This window comes from Cuculus canorus, chromosome 3 (assembly GCF_017976375.1).
Source record: "Cuculus canorus isolate bCucCan1 chromosome 3, bCucCan1.pri, whole genome shotgun sequence".
NCBI lineage: Eukaryota > Metazoa > Chordata > Aves > Cuculiformes > Cuculidae > Cuculus > Cuculus canorus.
Genome location: NC_071403.1, coordinates 67,749,047 through 67,768,445, shown reverse-complemented (window position 1 = coordinate 67,768,445; position 19,399 = coordinate 67,749,047). Strand labels below are relative to the sequence as shown.

The 19,399-nt window shown below is 56.5% G+C and overlaps 1 protein-coding gene across 1 annotated transcript; it reads right to left on the bottom strand.

The window, feature by feature from the left end:
• Positions 1-1,667: 1,667 nt before the first annotated feature.
• On the bottom strand, positions 1,668-19,095 carry ADCY3 (adenylate cyclase 3). Its single transcript, XM_054062685.1, has 20 exons — positions 17,239-19,095; positions 11,962-12,111; positions 8,761-8,891; positions 8,223-8,334; positions 7,724-7,851; positions 7,356-7,514; positions 7,118-7,280; positions 6,873-7,031; positions 6,596-6,738; positions 6,352-6,513; positions 6,180-6,267; positions 5,960-6,076; positions 5,465-5,727; positions 5,307-5,388; positions 4,712-4,870; positions 4,308-4,454; positions 4,066-4,179; positions 3,869-3,995; positions 3,485-3,609; positions 1,668-2,674 (listed from the first exon to the last, which is right to left on the bottom strand). Exons 1-20 carry the CDS (start codon positions 17,911-17,913, stop codon positions 2,492-2,494), a joined length of 3,387 nt encoding a protein of 1,128 aa, XP_053918660.1. The 5' UTR covers positions 17,914-19,095; the 3' UTR covers positions 1,668-2,491.
• Positions 19,096-19,399: the final 304 nt, after the last annotated feature.

Below are 19,399 nucleotides of genomic sequence, written 5' to 3'. Positions count from 1 at the left end.
AGAGTGATGAGATCTCCTCTTAGCCTCCTCCAGATTAAACAGCCCCAGGGCCCTCAGCCTCTCCCAGAACCTCTGGGCTCCATACCCTTCCCCAGCTCCATTCCCTTTCTCCAGGCTGGTTCCAGCCCCTCAATGTCTTTCTTGGAGTGATGGGCCCAAAACTGAACCCAGGATTCAAGGTGCAGCCTCACCATTGCTGAGTGCAGGGGGATGATCCCCTCCCCAGTGCCTTTTCCATGGAGGAGTTTTCCAGCCACTCTTCCCCAAGCCTGGAGCACTGCATGGGGTTGTTGTGTCCCAAGTGCAGGACCTGGCACCTGGCCGTGTTGAACCCCATCCCATTGGCCTTGGCCCATGGATCCAGCCTGTCCAGATCCCTCTGCAGAGTCTTCCCACCCTCCAGCAGTTAGATGGTCCTGCCCAATTTGGTGTCGTCTGCAAACTGAGGGAGCACTCGATGCCCTCATCCAGATCATGGATAAAGATGTTAAACAAGTCTTACCCCGACTCTGAGCCTTGAGGACACTGCTTGGGACCAACAACCACTGGATTCAGCTCCATTCAGCACAGCTCTCTGGGTTCGGCCATCCAGCCATGATTTTACCCAGCAAAGAGTACAAGCATCCAAGCTGTGACCTCCTTGTCCAGATCAAAATGGATGAAATCTTTTAAACATACCTTCTAGCTGTCGAGTGTTGTGGTTCCAGGCAGTGATTCCAGCCCTTCATGGAAGAAGGCTGACACCTTGCAGCTCTAGCTGCTCTGGAATTGCAGGCAGCTCGTGGGGTGCTTATGAGCTGAGCATTTGCCCACTCCCCTGGGCTTTTGAATCATAGAATCATGCCATGGTTTGGGTTGGAAGGGGCCTTAAAGGACATCCAGTTCAAGGACAGGCTTGTATGTGAGTCTCCGCACTAGCCTTATGCACCCTTCTGTTGAGATGTCTCTTCCATCGCTCCCCTGAGGGAGCACCCTGACCTCGCTGTGGGGTGGAGGGCAAGGCTTTAGGGAGAAATCTGTGGAAACTGGAAACTGCTGAGGTAAAGCCAGGTGTAACCCAGGTCTTGGGCACAATCCCTGTTTGTGTGGGATGGAGAGAGGCAGGACCAGGCTGTGAGGATCCATAACAGGTCCAGGCTCATAGAATCAGGGGATGGTTTGGGTTGGAAGGGACCTTAAAGCCCATCCAGCTCCAATCCTCCTGCCATGGATGGGGACATCTTCCACTGGATCAGGTTGCTCAAAGCCCCAGCCAACCTGGCCTTGAACACCTCCAAGAATACAGCATCCATGACTAAATCCCTGCATTTGAAAGGGCAGGTGCAGGTTTCTCACTGTCTCCAGCATCACTCCAGGTCCTGCCAAAGCAGGGACAGTGCAGCACGGGGTTTGGAGGTTGATTTTGTGTCTTCTACCCAATGGGATTTGGATTAAACTCCCATATCGTTCCTACCACCATTCCCAGTGGTGATAGACCCCGCCAAGCCCCCTGAAGGGAGAGGAGTGAATGCAACGAGCGAGAAGGCTCAGCCCTGGCACCAACCTCCCCTTTGGAAACCCTTCCAACCTCCCCTTTGGAAACCCTTCCAACCCCCCAGTCCTCTCGGAAAGGTCCTTGCTACTGTATCCAAAACCCCTGAACAAAGCAGGCACGGAATCGGGCTTTGAAATTCAACTGCTTCTATTCCAGAAACTAGCGGCTTAGTTACACTCTGCAGGTGCCTCCATCCTCCAGATTTAATGCCATTCCACTCCTCGCCCCATTCCCCAGATCTCTTTTCCATCAAGCAGCGTGTGCGAGGCAGCATCCGGATGAGCACTGGCAGGGAGGGAACAGGCACAGTTAAAAATATAAATGTCAATCTTATATCTCTTTATATCTCTGAAATACACAATATTGGCTCCTTTTTCTTCCTCCCCAAGTCGAAGGCAATGCCACGCTCTCTGTCTTCCCGATCTCCTACCTACAGCGGTTGGTGATGAGGATGAACTTGGTACGAACTAACAGCAAACATCTGGATGCTCCCAGTTTGTAGCTACCGCTCCCAGCACGCAGGAGAGACGGTGGTGTCTTCCCATCCAGCCCTGAGTTTGGATCTCCTCGTGCCAAGGCCCGTGATGCTGCTTTAATGCTATGCTGTCCCCTCTGGTGAAGGCTGGGATATCAGAAAAAGGCAGCGTGTGTTCCCAGCTCTGTGCCTGCCAGGGCTTGTGAGATTGTGTGCGCTTGCACGCGAGCGTGAACAGCTGGAGAAGCCCACTGGAACATCCCTGTATCTCCTCCTGCTTGACCATGGAGTGAACTTCCCCCACCAGAAACCTCCAGCAGGGGCTCAGAAAGGGTCGTGCGAAGGGGTTGGTTTCTGGAGTTTGGTTTCCAATCCGGACCACGGTGGGATGGACGTCCCTGACAGTGGGTGCTGGGCCCTCCCGAGCTGTCCCACTCCATGCCAGGAGATGGTGGCTGTGGTGGCAGGCGGATGCCAGCCTCTCACAAGCTGTCCACCACCTGATGGGGCAGGGTGACGGAGGAGCCATTGATGAAGGAGCCCTGTTTCTCCCGGCCCTTGAGGAAGAAGGTGAGCAGCTCCCCTTTGCCCTTGACGTAGATGGCTCCCCGGCGCACAAAGCGGAAGCCGTACTCCTTCAGGATGAGGTGGGTCTCCTCCACCACCTGTGAGTGAACGTGTTGAGAAGTTGGGAGGTCATTGCCTGGACATGACATGGGGAGCAGGGACCCCTACGTGTTGCTCAGACAACAGGTCTACCCACTAGCCTGAATTATAGTATAGTTTGGCTTGGAAGGGACCTTAAAGCCCATCCAGTTCCACCCCCCTGCCATGGGCCAGGACACCTCCCACTGGATTGTGTTGTTCAAAGCCACATCCAACCTGGCCTTCAACACCTCCAGGGAGGGGGCAGCCATGGGTTCTCCAAGTAACCTGGGCCACTGCCCCACCTCCTTCACAGGAAAACATTTATTCCTAAAATCTCATCTCAATCCCCTCTCTTGCAGCTTAAAACCATTCCTCCTCATCCTGTCCTTGCCCTCCCTGATCAAGAGCGCCTCCTCAGCTTTCCTGGAGCCCCTTTCAGTACTTGGAGCTGCCCTAACGTCTCCCCACAGCCTTCTCTTCTCCAGGCTGAACAACCCCAACTCTCAGCCTGTCCTCATAAGGGAGGTGCTCCAGCCCTTGGACCATCTTCATGGCCTCCTCTGGACTCTCCAACAGATCTATGTCCTTCCTGTGCTGAGGTCTCCAGAACTGAAAGAAGGACTCCAGACTCCCAAGAATTCCAGACTATTGTCTTGGAATGGCCTTCTGTGAACACCACCTTGCCTCACTCCCAGCTTGGAAGAGCCCCTCAGCCAGCCCCAGCCGTCCCATGTACTCCTGGTGGCACTTTCCCACTCCCACCCAAAGCCTGGGGTGTTTTCAGGGCTGAAGCCCCTCATGGGTTGTCCCTGCCCTCATCACCTCACCTGTATGTTGCCCATCACACCAGTGGACTCCATCCTGCTGGCCACATTCACTGTGTTGCCCCAGATGTCATAGTGTGGTTTGCGGGCACCGATGACTCCTGCCAGCACGGCCCCCTTGTTCATGCCTGTGGAAGACAGGGAGTGGATGTTATCTCCATGCTTCGGGACACGGATCGGACATCTTTGTCTGCAGGGAAGTCTGCACCTGGAGACACAGTCGGGACATCCTCCCTGTCCTGGGGGAAGCTTGGGCCAATGATGTCCACTCACGGCCCCACTGCCAACAGCCGCTGCACTACAGCTGCTGCCCCATGTCCCACCACTGCTGGAAAAGGAAGGACAGGGGATGCTGGGGCAGACCCTGTCCCACACTCCCCAACTTGCCTATGCGGAGCATGAAGTTGTTGAAGGACTGGTAGTTGATGTTCATCAGCGTCACCTTCATGGCTAAGGCAAAGTCGGCCAGGTCTGCCAAGTGCTGCCAACGTTCTTTATCTGAGAGGGTCTCCTTCTACAAGGACAGCATGGATTCAGGCCTGACCCCACCTTGCCCTCTGCCCACCCCCACAATGACCCCTCACCTTGGCACTGTAGCCATTGGCATTGGCATCGGGAGTCACTCCAGAAGCAGCCATGTAGGTGCTGCCAATGGTTTTGATTTTGGTGATGCACCGGAATTGGGGTTCATCCAGGAGCTGAGCCACGAAGACAAGACCTTCAGGCACCCTATGGCCATGGCAGGTCCTTATGCCCCAAGATGGGGCAGGAAGGGAAGGTCTGGCCAAGCCCCACAATATCCTTGCTACATACCATCCCAACTCACCGCATCAAAGTCAGAGATGATCTCATTGAGGAACCGCAGGCACTCAATGCCCCCGTTGTTGATGCTCTCCTCTGTGTAGAAGTCAGCAAAATTGGGGAGGGAGGCAAACATGACTCCAATCTCATCATAGGACTGGCTGTAGAGCTCCTGGGGATGGGATGGTGGCCATGAGCCAGGGACATATCCATGCATGACACCAGCACCTCCCAACACTCACATGAAGCCCTCTTTCCTTGGCATATGTGAAAAAAGAGGGTGCTCCAAACCCTCACCTTTTATGGCCAAGACATCACCTTTGTCCAACCAAAGATGTTCAGCCAGAGCCTATGCCAAAGCCTCTGAAGCTGGAGCTTTCACCCTGTCCCACAACAGGGAGAAAATACCCTCTCCTGGGTGTTCCTCACCTCATCCCGCTTCTTGGAGCCCAGGAAATGCCGGGCCACGTGATCGGGCAGCATGTTGGCAACGAGGGCCTCATTCCAGCGCCGCATCTCGTAGACCCGCTCTTTCTGATCGTGGACATCAATCTTCCAGAGGAAGAGGGTTCTGGCCAGCTTCTCCACCTGTGGGTAGGGGGATATGGCTGCACCTCCAGTTCTCATCCACCAGTGGGTCCCGTACAGCACTGAGAGCATCCTGGATGCTGTGGGGCCGGTCTGGGCTGGAGGGCAGCTTTCAAGACGGCTCTGGGACAAGATGAAGCCCTAAATGGGGACATGAGATCTGCTCCAAGGTGCAAATGGGACCCTTGTGGGGCAGGCATGGGCCTTAGGACCCTCATGTTGCTGCCCACCCCTAGCCACGAGTGGTCTCCACATTGTTACTGTTCAGGAGAGAAAGGGCTTCCTTGGGTAGGCTTCCTTGGAGAAGAACTGATGATGCTATCCACAGCTGGGGACAAATCCTGCTGCTTTGGAGCTTGCAAGAAATAAAGGCAGGAGCTGAGGGTGAAGATGCAGAGGGGAGGGGACCTTCCCAAGGTGAGGGAGAGTCACTCACATGGCGAGAGAAGTAGTAGAAGCTGAGCATCACAACAAAGATCATTGCTGTCATGGAGTACTTGGAGGGGACCAGCAAAGACCTAGCGGCAAAGTGTGGGTGGGTGGTGGGCATGGCCACGCCCCTCACTCCATGCCCACCCCCCTGCCACGCCTTACGTGTTTTGCTGGCCAAGGCGGCGGTCGTACTGGTCAAAGATGTGCTCCCAAGCGTAGATGTTGACAGCACCAGCAGCCCCGGTGATCAGCAGCATGAGGGTCAGCTTGACCATGTGGCTGACCTGCACCAGCATGATGGTGGCCACCAGGGCCAGCAGAGCGATGTAGCTGTAGTACTTGGGCTGCTCCCTGCAGCCACCTGGCCATGGTAGTGGTCCTGCGGTCCTGTTGCCCATCCCACCGTGGTCCTGCCGGCAGCTGAGCTGGGGGACACAAGGTCGTGGTGAGGAGTGTGATAAGAGGACAGGATGCACCTCTCCATGGGTGGAGAGCACCCAAAGGGACAGGGTGCTTTGCAGAGCAGGAGGACACGCAAGCTAAATTCCCCTTCACAGTGCAGCCCTGTTAAGTGCTTTAACAATCACCCATGTGCAATTATGGGCTGCCTGGATGGAGGTTGGAACAGGCCCAGCCTCACTGGCTCCCATGGCTCACCATGTCCACAATATCAGCCATGGTGACGATGATGATGGCAGCCATGGCCCAGGTGTTGCGTGCCCAGCGGGTCCTGTCAATCCAAGTAGAGAAGGCCACAAGCTTTTTGGGGAATACCTGTGAGGAGAAGAAGGTGGAGAGGTGTTTGCCCAAGCAGGACACAATGGTGGGACATCATGGTGTGTCATCACCATGAGTGGCGAGCCCTTCTTGCTCTCACCCGGGGGAAGATGGCAGCCAATGAGCAGAGGGTAAGGATGAGCAGCAGGATCTCTCCCACTGCAAAGGTCACATAGTTGGCCACCAACCTGCCAAAAGGCCAAGAGGGGGTGTATTTGAAGCCTGGTGGTGTGAAGTGTGGCTTGAGGCCACTCATCCCCACCATTCTGTACCAGGGGTCAATGAAGACTTCCACCAATGCAGTGAAGAAGAGAACTACACAGGAGCAGCTGAAGGCGGCTCCACTCTGCTTCTCCTTCTCCACAGAGTAGCGCGTCTCCATTTCAGGGTCAATGAAGCGCATGGAGAGCCGGAAGGTGCTCTTCCCCTTCAGCCTGCCAATGACAGTGCCCGTCACCGCCTGGCAGCATTGGGGACCTGCCAAGCTGCGCCGCGCCACCAGCTGGGGTGACTCACGCCTGGATGGACTCGCGCTCCAGCAAGGCTTCATTGAGAAGCTTGTTGAGCTCCTGCTCGTTTTGTGAGGCATCGATCACCCGCTCAGCCAGGTCCCGCAGCCGCAGTCGCCGCCGTGGGTTGGGGAAGGAGGGGTTCACCGCCTGTGTCAACGCAAGCAACATGTCAGCAGGACCACGCTGGCACCAGGGGGTTTGGCCACCACGGTGTGGCTATCAGCAACCCCCACCCAGTGCAGCTGAACTGCCAGAAGGTGGATACTTTGCATGGGTTGTACCTCTCCATCCTCCTCCCCATTCTCCATGGCACCCTTCACCCTGGCATCAGGATCCTCGGGTTCCTCAGGGCTGGTGCAGGCCAGACTGAGGCTGCCATTGCGCTCCTTGGTGTTGACCAATGGTGGGGAGCCACCATGGGATGAGCTCAGTGACAGTTTCTGCAAGGTGCAAGGTGGAAGGTGGTAGGTGGTGGTGGGGCATCCCCACTGCCCTCACCCTGACTCACTGTGCCACCACCACTCACCACCCCATTGATGCCGTTGCGCAGGGGCTGCTTGGGGACCACAACAAGGTAGGTGACGATGCCCTTCTCCTTCAAGTACTCGCAGCGTGATCCACCTTCACCCGGTTCCACCTCGAACTCGCCCTTCAGGCAATCCATGGTGCTCTGCGAGATGTGCACCCGCCTGCCGGCACTTGGTGTCACCCTTGGGTGCTGGACACCCTGTCCCTCATTTTTTCCCCCCACTGGAGATGCTCACCCAGGGATGCCACCAGCCTCCATCTTGTTGGCCACGGTGACGTCAGTGGACCACACGTCATACTGCCAGCGCTTCTGGCCCAGCACACCCCCCAGCACCGTCCCGCTGTGCACCCCAACCCGCATGTCCACTGCTGTCTTGGTCTTCTCCCTTACGTAGCTGGGGGGGGGAGAACACGGATGATACAGAGGTAAATCCAAACTATCCCCATGCCAAACCATCCCCATCATTATCACCCCCCCTTATTTCAAAGCATCTTGCAGACGTTAGACACCCACAAAAGTCTCAGGATGTACCCCAGCCCACCAGGACCCCCTGCCCACCCTGAAGATAAATGTCCTCCCTCTCCCCAGGGAGAAAGCTCTTACGAAATGGCCTCCACCATGGCCAGCCCCATCATGATGGAGCAGACGGCGTGATCCTCCCGGTACTCGGGCAGCCCACAGATGCAGTAGTAGCAGTCTCCCAGGATTTTGATGCGCAGCTGGTGGTGTTTCTGAGGACAGGGTTGACATATTGTCAGCCCACCTCTCATCAGCTGGGACTTCCTCAACTCCCTCGTTGCTCCCATCCCTCTCCCACGCTGACCTTGACCCAGCAGGGACACAACTAATTGGATTTTCCATTCCCAGCCTGCATCCCCCGAGGGCTCAGATGGGAGCCCAGCTGTACCCTGGCTGTGAGGTGGGGCCTCCCCTCCCGACTCTATTTGTGCAACACAGGGTGAGGCATCTCCCACACCCCAGAGGAACATTTTAACCTTCTCCGTCCCACCCCAGGATGCAGATTTTGGCTGGTTCTGGGGTGGGATGCCAGGGCTGAGATGTGCCCTGCTCGCTACACACCAGGCTCAGGGTGGACACTCACGGCTGCCAGTTTGTCAAAGCGGGCGAAGAGCTCGTTGAGGAGCTTCACCAACTCCTGGGCACTGCAGGACGAGGAGAGCTGGGTGAAGCCAACGATGTCAGCGAAGAGGATGCTGCAGGGAGCAATGGTGAGCGGCTCCACCCCAGTGTACCCTGCCTGGATCCCCCCCTTCCTCACTCTCCTTTTACTCTGGGACATGATTTCATAGAATAATAGAATCATTAAGGTTGGAAAAGACCTCTAAGCTCATCCAGTCCAACACTACCGTGCCTACTAAACCGTGTCCCCAAGTGCCTCGGCCACATGTGTTTTGAACCCCTCCAGGAATGGGGACTCCACCACAGCCTCTGCCAGGAACCTCAAACCATTGTCTACCTGGTGACTACCCTTTGTCACCTTTCACTTAGCTGCAAACCGCCACAATCTCCTTCCATTTTTGAGCCAGGACTGCAAAATATAGTTTTTTGCAAATAGAATTGAGGGTTTTTTTACCCCTATGAGGATGGGATGGGGTCACACGGTGAAGGGCCAGCCCTACCTGACATTCTCGTGGCGGTACATGTACATGGTGTTGAACTGCTGCATCTCCTTCTGGCTAGGGTCCTTCTTCATATCCTTCAGCATCTCGTCAGCCACATGCTTGGGCAGGATGGAGAGCATCAGCCGCTCCTGGAGGACCGGGCAGGGAAGGGAACTCACCACCACACGAATCCAAGTGCAGCAATACATCATGCGACACCGTGGTGTGACTCCATGGTGCAAATGCGTGATGCAACTCCATGGTTCATGCACTGTGGTCCAAGCACATACCTCTCCATGGGGACAAAGACCAGCAAAGTGACACTCTCAAGCTTCCAGCCCCTTGCTCTGGACCTGGACATCCCTAAAGGATCCCAGAGCCCAGCCAGGCCTTCAGCCTAACTTCCCAGCCACACATGGGGAAGGAGCGAGTGGACCAAGCCACGGGTGAAACTAGAGCTTTTTCTATTGGCAGGGGGAATAAACTGGTAGTGTAATGTCCCAGAAGACCCCAGGGAGATGGGAGTCATCCCCCTGACTCCAAATTTGCACCCACAGGTGGAGGGGATGCACCCACGGGTGATGGGGATGCACCCATAGGTGGCAGGTTCCCCTTGCTGGGATGCCAAACACTACTTTTACCATTTTCCTCCTTATTTTACAGGTTCTCATTGGTATTTTTGTAGGTGGGAATAAATCCTAGGCAGGGGAGGTTGGGACGTGGCAGTTTTGGGGCACTATGGCCACCAATACCCCTGCCTCCAGAGTTGTGTGATGGAGGGACAATCCCACGCATTTATTTGGACACTGGCTGACGAGCTTTGGCATCCCAAATTCCTTCTGTAGGCTCAATATGGACCCCAACCCCATGCTGGGAGCTCAAGAATTGGGTTGGCCGAGGTTTTATCAGCCTAGGACACGCTGGTGGGAGTGACTTCAAGGTCTGCACCAATGTCCTCCAAGGTCCCTGCATGCTGCCACAGGGTGGTCTGGGTCAGGGCTGGGTGTGTGGACCTGGGGTAAGTCACACTAGAGTGGATTTATCAATCTAAAAGCATGGTGGATACCCTACATCCACATATAGGAGCAGACTGAGGTCCTCCAAGAGGACTGGGCCCACCTAGAAACGTTGCACCAGTTGCAGCCATAGAATCAGAGAATCATGGAATCATTGAGGTTGGAAAAGACCTCTAAGTTCATCCAGTCCAACACCACTGTGCCAACTAAACCATGTCAGCAAGTGCCATGTCTACATGTGTTTTGAACCCCTCCAGGGATGGGGATTACACCACTATCCTGGGCAGCCTCTGCCAGGGCTTCACCACTCTTTCCATGATGGAATTGTTCCTGATAGCCAACCTAAATCTCCCCTGGTGCAACTTGAGGCCATTTCCTCTTGTCCTATCACCTGTTACTTGGGAGAAGAGACCAGCACCCACCTCACACCATTCTCCTTTCCACAAGCTGCAGAGAGAGACGAGGTCTCCCCTCATCCTCCTCTTCTCCAAGCTAAAAAATCCCAATTCCTATCCCTGCAGCCCCAGAGCTGCAGAAGGGATAAATCTGCCTGTCTGTACCTGGGGATTTGCACTAAATGTAAGTAATTTGGTTAACGAAGTGGGTTTTCCCCTGGGTTGGGGAGGTTTCTGTGCCGTGGTGGAGCTGTTGCTGGAGTAACAGCAACATTTCCCCATCCCCAAGGGCTGCCGGTGGGGACCTTCCCAGCCCCTCCTGGCTCCTGGTAACCTCAGCTCTCCCTGCTGGTGCAGCCAGTACCGATGGCCTGGAGGGAGGAGGGATGGACCTGGCCACCAGCACCACTCCCTGTCCCATGATCCCCCTGCCCTGAGTCACACAGCCACATGCCAGCAGCCTTTCCTGCGCGATCACAGGCTATTTTTAGCTCAATTCTTGAAGGAAAACGGGCTCATGTGATAATAATCTCTATACCCCTTCCTCTACCCCTCTGAACACACAAGGGATTCTCACTTGGAACATCCCCCGGCCCCAGGAACTGCCCCCATCACTGAAATGCCTCCCCGGACCTAACTCTGTATTGGACACCCAAGCATCCACCCAGGTTCTGCAGCCAAGAGCACAACAGTGTCTTGGCCCGGCCACGTGTCCCTTGTTGCCATTGGGAGCAAATTGCTGGCAGTGGATCAACCAGATAAGAGAGGAGAGATGGGGAGAGAGGCCCTAGATAAGGTGCTAAAATTAGCCCAGCTGATCACCAGGGGGTGGATGGTGCCATGACACCCGTTCCCCTCTGACTGCTCCTCTTGCTGGGCCACCACAGAACGGGGCTGGCACAGCTGTATGCATAGGGCTCCATGCCCGCTTGTGGGATAAGTGGAGAGCGGCTGGAGGTGCTTGTTTCCCCTCCCCCATCGTGGTTAGATGCAGGACCAGCCCATGAGGTGGCTGGGTGGCTGGTGGGGACCTTCTGCATGGCAGTGCCTGACGACAAGGACCTGCTGTGTGACCATGCATAGGGACAGGGACCTGCTGTGTGACTGTGCATGGGGACAGGGACCTGCTGCAAGGCCGTGCCTTGGGATCTGCAATGTGGCTGCTCCTGGGGAGATGCAATGTGACTATGTAGGGGGACGGGGACGTGCCATATGCCCGTGTGCAGGGACCTCCTGCATGGCTGTGCTCATGAAGGGGACAGCTTGGTGGCAGCCACAGCAGCAGCTGGGAAGTCCTGAGAGAGGATGGTCACATGGAGAGCTCCCAAACTGGGCACAGTGTGTAAACCTGCAAATGTGTGGCCTCCTGTCCCCATTGCCACCAGACATGGTCCAACCATGTCAGGTGGGTGTGGCACCAAACTACGCAGGGGTCCCACTGCTGTCCCCTGCCTTGTCCCCATAGAATCATGGAATGGTTTGTGTCAGAAGGGACATTAAAGTCCATCCAGTTCCAATCCCCTGCGGTGGGCAAGGACACCTCCCACTGGATCAGGTTGCTCCAAGCCCCATCCAACCTGGCCTTCAACACCTACAGGGATGGGGCAGCCACCACTTCTCTGGGCAGCCTGGGCCAAGGCCTCCCCACCCTCACAGCAAAACATTTCTGCCTAAGATCTCATCTTAATCTCCCCTCTTGCAGCTTCAAACCATTCTCCCTCATCCTGTCCCAGCACAGCCTGATTGAGAGCCCCTCCCAAGCTTTTCCGTAGGCAAATACTGTCCCTTTGCCCAGTCGCAGTTCCTACCTGCTGCTGGCTCTGCTCCTCCAGGTTGAGCTTGACCTCAAGGGACTGGCGTGCTTCAAGGAAGGCTTTGCGGTGCTTGCGGTCAGCCATGTAGTAGGACATGGTCCCCACCGTGATGGCGCAAAGGTAGATAGCAATGTTGGACAGGATCTTTGGGGACAGAGAAAAGGAGGTGCACTTCAGTCACAAAAATGCCATGCAGCACTCCAGGCTCCAGGAAAAGAGGCTGGAAAGCTACTATTGGAAAAGGACCTGGGATGCTGGTCGACAGCAGCTGAACATGAGCCAGCAGTGGCCCAGGTGGGCAACAGCATTCTGGCTGGTGTCAGCCAAGGTGTGGCCAGCAGGAGAAGGGAAGGGATCGTCCCCCTGCACTTGGTGCTGGTGAGGCTGCATCTTGAATCCTGGGTTCAATTTTGGACTCCTCAGTCCAAGAAAGACCTTGAGGGGCTGGAGTGTGTGTGGAGAAGGGGAACAGCACTGGGGAAGGGTCTGGAGCCCAGGGATTCTGGGAGCGGCTGAGGGCCCTGGGGGAAGGGGTGGGGTTAGATTGGGTATTAGGAAACATTACTTCACAGAAAGGGTTCTCCAGCACTTGCAAAGGCTGCCCAGGGCAGTGGTGGACTCCCCATCACTGGAGGGGTTAAAAAATTGTGTGGCCTTGGTACTTGAGGGCATGGTTTAGTCGGCACTGTGGGGTTGGACTAGATGAGCTTAGAGGTCTTTTACAACCTCAATGATTCTATGATTCCAGGAGATGGAGGTGTGTGGAGCCACAGGGAAGCCCATGTGTGCCCTGAGGGTGACACTAGTGTCACCCCAAGTCCGTATTTGGGCAGCAGAGCCTGATCTGTGAGAGCGGGATAAAATATCCAGTTGCTGGAGGAGGACATCAAATTCACCCTGGGGATAAAGCACTAACTGCTGGGGCGACTCACTGGACACCAGGGGGGCCATCCCAGCGGCTCTTCCCAGCTGGGGATCGTGCTCTGAGCATGCCAGGAGACCTCGTGGTCCCCATGGAATGACACTGCTTCATTAAACTCGCAGAGATGTTTTGGAAAAAGGCAGGAGCTCAGCAGGGGCCAAGCACGGCCCTGGGGGACGGCACAGCTGAAGGCAAGTGGCTCTCTGGCTCACGTGCCACCGGCTCCCTCAACTCTGCCATGGGAATTATAACCCTCTGTGCACAAAAAGTTAATGAAGACATGGCCAAACCCTAAAACTGTGCATTTACTCATGTTCTTGCTCCTCTACATCCCTCTCAATGGCCAAAAATACGGGACATGGATGTCCCATGGTGATGCTGGCTGGTTTCAGGGGTGCATGGCATGGAAGCTCGTGGACTTGCCCTGAAGCCTGGACCTGTCCCATCTGTGAGCTGGGCCCTGCCCTCATCATGTGGACCTCATCCCTATGGGCAGGACCCTGTTCCCATGGGCTGGACCCTGTCCCATCCCTGGGCTGGACCTTGTCCCCATCACTTGGACCTCATCCCTGTGGACAGGATCCTGTTCCCTAAGGCTGGACCTGTACCATCCCTGGGCAGCACCTTGTTCCTATGGGCAGGATCCATCCCATCATGCAGGATGAATCCCAGCTCCATGGGCTGGACTCTGTCCTCCAGGCTGAGTCCTGTTGCCATGGGCTGGACCCATCCCAGCCCATGGATTGGACCCTGTGTCCCCACAGCCCAGGATGGGACAGAGCGGGTTTGCAAATAGAAGCCAAGATCACTTTGTGGAAAACATGAATGGTGAGGGAAGGTTGAAAGAATTCGGTTTGTTTAGTCTAGAATGGAGAAGAGAGAGGAGCAGGATATGATAACAGGCTCCAGCTATGCTGGAGGGGTGATGGGGACATGAAGACTTCCTCCCACCCCACAGACTGCATCACAGCCAGTGCGGAGGAGGCAGCAAGAGAGCACGGAACTGTCCCTGGACTGGTCTCCACTGGGGCTGTGCTGCTGCTCTCAGCATCATAGAATCATAGAATGGTTTGGGTTGGAAAGGACCACAAAGCCCATCCAGTTACAACTCCCCTGGATTAAGTTCCAACATCTCCCACGGGATCAGGTTTCTCCAAGCCCCATCCAACCTGGCCTTCAACACCTCCAGGGATGGGGCAGCCACCACTTCTCTAGGCAACCTGGGCCAGGGCCTCGTCGCCCTCACAGCAAAATATTTCTGCCTGAGATCTCATCTCAATCTCCCCTCCTGCAGCTTCAAACTGTTCCCTTCATCCTATCCCTGCACTCCCTGAGAAAGAATGCAGTGATCCTTCTCCTGATCCCTAAATCCCTAGTACCTGTCCTCAGCACCTGGACTTCATCCCTGTCCCTTCCCTAGTCCCCATAGCCCAGCTCAGCTGGAGGAAAACTCTAATGTGACCATGGTCTCTGGGGTTCCCCATCTTGGAGGTTCGACTACGTGGCAGCATCGGGCCCTGAGCAGCCTGGACTTGGTGACAGGGAGGAGCTGCCAGCACCTTCCATGAAGGGGGAAGCAGGCACAGATCAAACCGGCCACACACAGCAACAAACAGAGGGAGATTGATAAAATGACCCTGGGAGATTGATAAAATGACCCTGGGAGATTGATAAAATGATCTGCAACAAGGAAACCTTTTCCAGGGGGAGAGTGCATGAGAGCAAGGAGCGGGGAAGAGCCCCTGAGCCGCCCAGTGCCAGATCCTGCCCCAAGCCCAGCGCTGCAGCCAAGGGATTCCCGGGAAGCCCCTACATCACGGCGAATCTGATGGCAAGCGAGGAGATGCCTGGAGGTGGGCACGGAGAAGAAACCCCAAACTTGCTATTTTTAACCAGCCTCTTGGGTTGTCATGACAACGGGCCACTTTGTCAAGGCTGGATGGGCACGGGGCACCTCGGCACAGCTCAGCACATTGGAGCCACTGGAAACCCCAGGGATTTATTCGCCCAGCACCGCATGGCACAGCCACATCCCATGCTGGGCATCTTCCAGCTGCATCCTGCAGCTGTGTGAGGGATGCTCAGCCCCAAAAGCCTCCCCCAGTGTGTGCCCATCTGTCTTGAGCAACAAAACAGCTCCTGGTACCCCAACACCACAGGGAAAGCCCTGACACAGAGGAGACCCCCACTCCCAGCCTGGTCACCCATTCTTATTTGCACTCAGTAATTTGGGGACTGTGAGAGCAGGACATGCAGGAGCGTGGATGGACCAAGCCTTATTCCTCCTTCCTCATCCAGCCCCATCCGTATCCTGCAGACGTGGTCATGGTGAGATGCAGGAGCATGCATGGACCAAGCCTTATCCTTCTTTCCTCATCCAGCCCCGTCTGTATCCTGCAGGCAAGATGATGGTTGTGGCCACCCAAACTGGAAACCTGTCCTCAGCCAAGCCTGAGAACGCTTCACAACTGATTTGTGCACAGCCGTGGCATACACAGCCTCAAATGCTGCTGAACCTCAACCCCCTGCCACCCTTCAGCTCCTCCTGGATGGCCAGCAGTGGGGCAGAACCTTCCGGCATCTCTCATCAATCCCCCTGAGCTGCGCTGGCCCCGTGTAAGTGACATCCTCCAGCTGATCCTATTAATAGCCGTGCCCTCTGGGAGCCGCTCCACCGGCTATAATAATAAAGCATATGATGTTTATTTCTGGACATAATGTTCCTCCTTTTGCAGCAGGCAGAGGCTGAAGCATGCTGCGTTGCCAAGGTTTTCCCAGCCCTGGACTCTCCATGCCATGGCAATGATTAACGTGGCGGCAGTGGCGCATGCTTGCTGCCGGACGGGGGGGGGATGCCTGCATGGCCCCTTGCTTCCTGCATCCTAGAGTTGGTGGAAGCAAGGGCTTTTCTTAGCTTTGGATCAGCCATGTGCAGTGTTTGCATCCCAGAGGGGGAAAGAAACCTGGGGAAGCCACTGTTGCACTGGGATTTCTCGCACCAGCCAGGCATCACTGGAAGGGCACCCACACTGCTGCCTCAGCACCCAGCCTGGCACGCTCCAACAACCATGCCCAAAAACTGCTCTTCTTCACCAAACCCTGTGTGGCGCTGGGAGATGTCCCTTGCTGGAGGACCAGCCCCAAACCACACACCTCATGGGCAGAGAAAAATCAGCATTTTTGGAGTTTTTTTGAGAACAGGCTCCATTTTCCAAACTCCTGGTGTGATATGGGGTCAGTATTCCCAGAAAAGCAAATGAATAACCCCCTTCTCTCTTCCTATTTCGGCTGGGAGAAGCTGGAGGTCTGCCAGGACCTGACCCAGAGCATCTCAAGTTCCCATAGCATCCTCCCACGGAGCCCACACCATCACGGGGCAGAGCTGATGCTTCCAGTGGGATTTCCCTAGCTGCTGCCAGCTCTGGCTTTTCCCAGCCATGGAAAGGCTCCTCAGGTTCACAGGTGCATGGCCAGCCAGTAAGGACATCGGTGGGAGGAAAGGGACTTGGCTAAGCCATGAGACCCACTGATTCAGAGAATGAAATCAATCTCAAGCTGCTCCGGGTGGGCATCTCCCAGGAAATATTAAGATCCAATGGGCCAGGGACTGCTCTCCTCCCAGGCCTCTTCCTTTACTCCTTTGCCTTGTGCACGAATGGGTGGCCTGGCCCTAAAGCCATGTTCAAGGCTTGGGGACACTGCTTCTCCAGCTTTGCTGGGGCACAAAATCATCCCAAAGCATCCCCAGGCTCTGCGCAGGGCTGGGTGATGGGCACCGCCCAGGGACCGAACTGGGGCCAGGCGGACAACTGGCTCTTTCCTCTTGGGAAAGCTCCAGTGGCTGATTGTGAGCCCGGAAGCTGGATTCCTGCCACGTTTCTGCTAAAAATGGCCTTTTTTGGCCATTTTTAGCCATTTTTCCAGTTCAAAGGGAAATCAGCACAGGCAATACTGCCAGATAGGGTGGATGGGGGAGCCTTCATGCCTCAGTGCCTCAGTTTCCCCAATGGCCTAATCACAACCCATGCTCCCATGTACCCTGGGTGGCTCCTGGGGATAGATACGTGCCTGCACGGCTGGGTCTGAGGCCATGTGTCCCAGCACAGGTGAGTATGCCTGCACTCTCAGCAACCTAACCCCCACAAGGTTTGATCCCTGGATATGGATTTGGAACCCTCCTGCTCCCAGCGAACACCACCATCTGCTCACAGGGTTTGGCTCAACCCTGGGTTTGGGATCAGGGCACAGGGATGGGGATGGAGCCCATGGTAACAAAACCAAATGGAGATGATTTGCCCATCACCCCCTGCCACTCCACGGGACCCTACATACCCTTGCCATCCCCATACCTGTCTGAGCAGCGCGCCTTCATCCAGGGCATCCTGGTGCTGCTGGGCGACGGTGACACCAAGCACCAGCGTGTGAATGCCGCAGGAGACGGCAGTGATGAGCACGATGGGCGCCAAGCGCAGCGGCAGCGTGATGAAGAAAGAGAAGACGAAGAAAGCCTGCCAGCCCACTGTGTCACTGGCCTCGGGCGAGCGGGAGAAGTTGAGACCCAAGTAGCAGAAGATCTGTGCCAAGATAAGGACCCAGAGGATGTAGGGCAGGAATCTGCGGGCCACCCGCTCAGGGAGCAACCTGTACTTGCAAAGGATGAAGAGCAGCACATGGGCAACCAGTCCAGCCACCGCAGCCAGAACTGGGGCCAGCTTGTCAGCGGTGTAGACCATAGCACACATGACGAGGACATAGCAGTCGAAGAGGGCGGCAAAGACCACCAGAACCAGGAGGGTCTCATGGCGTTGGCGGCGGAAATAGGTCTGGTAGAGGTTCTCCAGGGACTCGGGAGCAAAGGTGAGGCGCATGAAGCGGGGTAGGCAGAGGCAGGGTCCTGAGCTGCGCACCGTCACCTCGTGGGTCCGCCCCACGCCATGCTCGGGGTCCGACGGCAGGCTCACAGAGTAGTCAGCGGAGTATTCGGCTGAGCACTCGGGCTCCGAAAAAGCCCTGTTCCTGGGCATCGCGGCACCTTTCCCTGTTCCAGCCCTGCTGAAACACCACGGTCCCCTGTGCCCCACTGCTCACTGGAACATCACCCACAACATCCTTGTCTCACCGGTTGCTGAGCTGTGAGGCCTTTCTGCTTCTCCTGCAGCCGTATGCCTGAATCCCACTGCGTGCCGAGGAGCGTCCGGAGGAGGGAAAGTGGGATAATCCTGACTAACCAGTGGCGTGGCACGGGGAGGCCAGAGCTGAGCCAGCCTGCCTCTCCAGCTCCCTGCCCGCTCTCTCCCCAGCCCTTGCGCACTGCCAGGTTGCAACCGAGGCGTCGCGGAGCAGAAAGATGTCGCGATGCCTCCCTGCCCCTCCTTCGAGGGCAGACGCTTCGGGGGTCTCTTGGTTTTGCCCCTTTCCTAGAGGTTTCGCTCCATGGGGATGGATGATGAGGAGCTGCTGTGGAGCAAGAGGAATGCAATGGAGCCAGGGAAGCAGGAGGGATGCGATGGAGCCCCGGGGAGTGGGAGGGATGCTCTTAAGCCCCGGGGAGCAGGAGGGGTGCCATGAGCTCGGGAAGCGAGAGGGATGCGGTGGAGCCGGGGAAGCAGGAGGGATGCTGTGGAGCCCAGAGAAGCGGGAGGGATGCTCTTAATTCCCGGGAAGCAGGAGGGATGTTCTTAAGCGCCGGGAAGCGGGAGGGATGCTCTTAAGCCCGGGGAAGTAGGAGGGATGCTTTTAAGCCTCGGGAAACGGGAGGGATGCGGTGAAGCCCGGGAAGCAGGAGGGATGCGGTGGAGACCCGGGAAGCGAGAGGGATACTTGGAGCTAGGGGATGCTAGAAGGATATGGTGAAGCTCGGGAAGCCAGAGGGATGCCGTGGAGCCCCGGGAAGCCGAAGGGATGCGATGCGATGGGCAGCCGCCAGCATCCCCCGCCCGGAGCCGCCCGGCCCCGCTGTCCCCTCGGTGGCGGCGGGGCCGGGGGCGAAGAGGAGGCTCGGGACGGAGGGGAAAGAGCGGACAGGGCTTCCCCGGGGCTGGGGCGGGCACCCACCGCCCGAGGGGCCGGTACCGGGGCGTCCGGGGTGTCCCCGCCTCCCGTAACCCCCTCGGTGCCGGCTGGGGATGGGGAAGGTGGGTGGGTTTATCCCCACTCGTGGCTCTCCCTCGATCCTAGAGCTGCTTTCCTCCTCCCCAGCCTCTCATCCTCATTCCCCACTCCCCAGCAGCTTGCAGACTGCCCCCTATGGGGCTATACCCCATAGGGACCCGCATGTCTTCTACAGCCTCGATCAGTGCCGAGACCCCAAACCCAGGGGATAAGCTGGGTGCCAGACCCACAGACCCCTAACCTGCCAGGCTCTCCTTCCCCCACAGCTTTTTCGGGGGTCACAGCCCCCTTACAATATCCCCATTGGGGAGCAGAGAAATCCCAAGCATCCCCACTGCATGGGCCCCATCATCGAGGTTGCCCAAATCACCCCAAAACATCGAGGCTGCTCAAATCAGC

Excerpts from the sequence above, each read along its gene's own strand:
- ADCY3 (XM_054062685.1), bottom strand. The coding sequence starts at position 17,913 with ATGCCCAGGAACAGGGCTTTTTCGGAGCCCGAGTGCTCAGCCGAATAC. Across the intron at positions 8,335-8,760 it reads TACCGCCACGAGAATGTCAG|CATCCTCTTCGCTGACATCG; the intron begins GTAGGGCTGGCC and ends TGCTCCCTGCAG. Across the intron at positions 2,675-3,484 it reads GTGTGATGGGCAACATACAG|GTGGTGGAGGAGACCCACCT; the intron begins GTGAGGTGATGA and ends GTTCACTCACAG.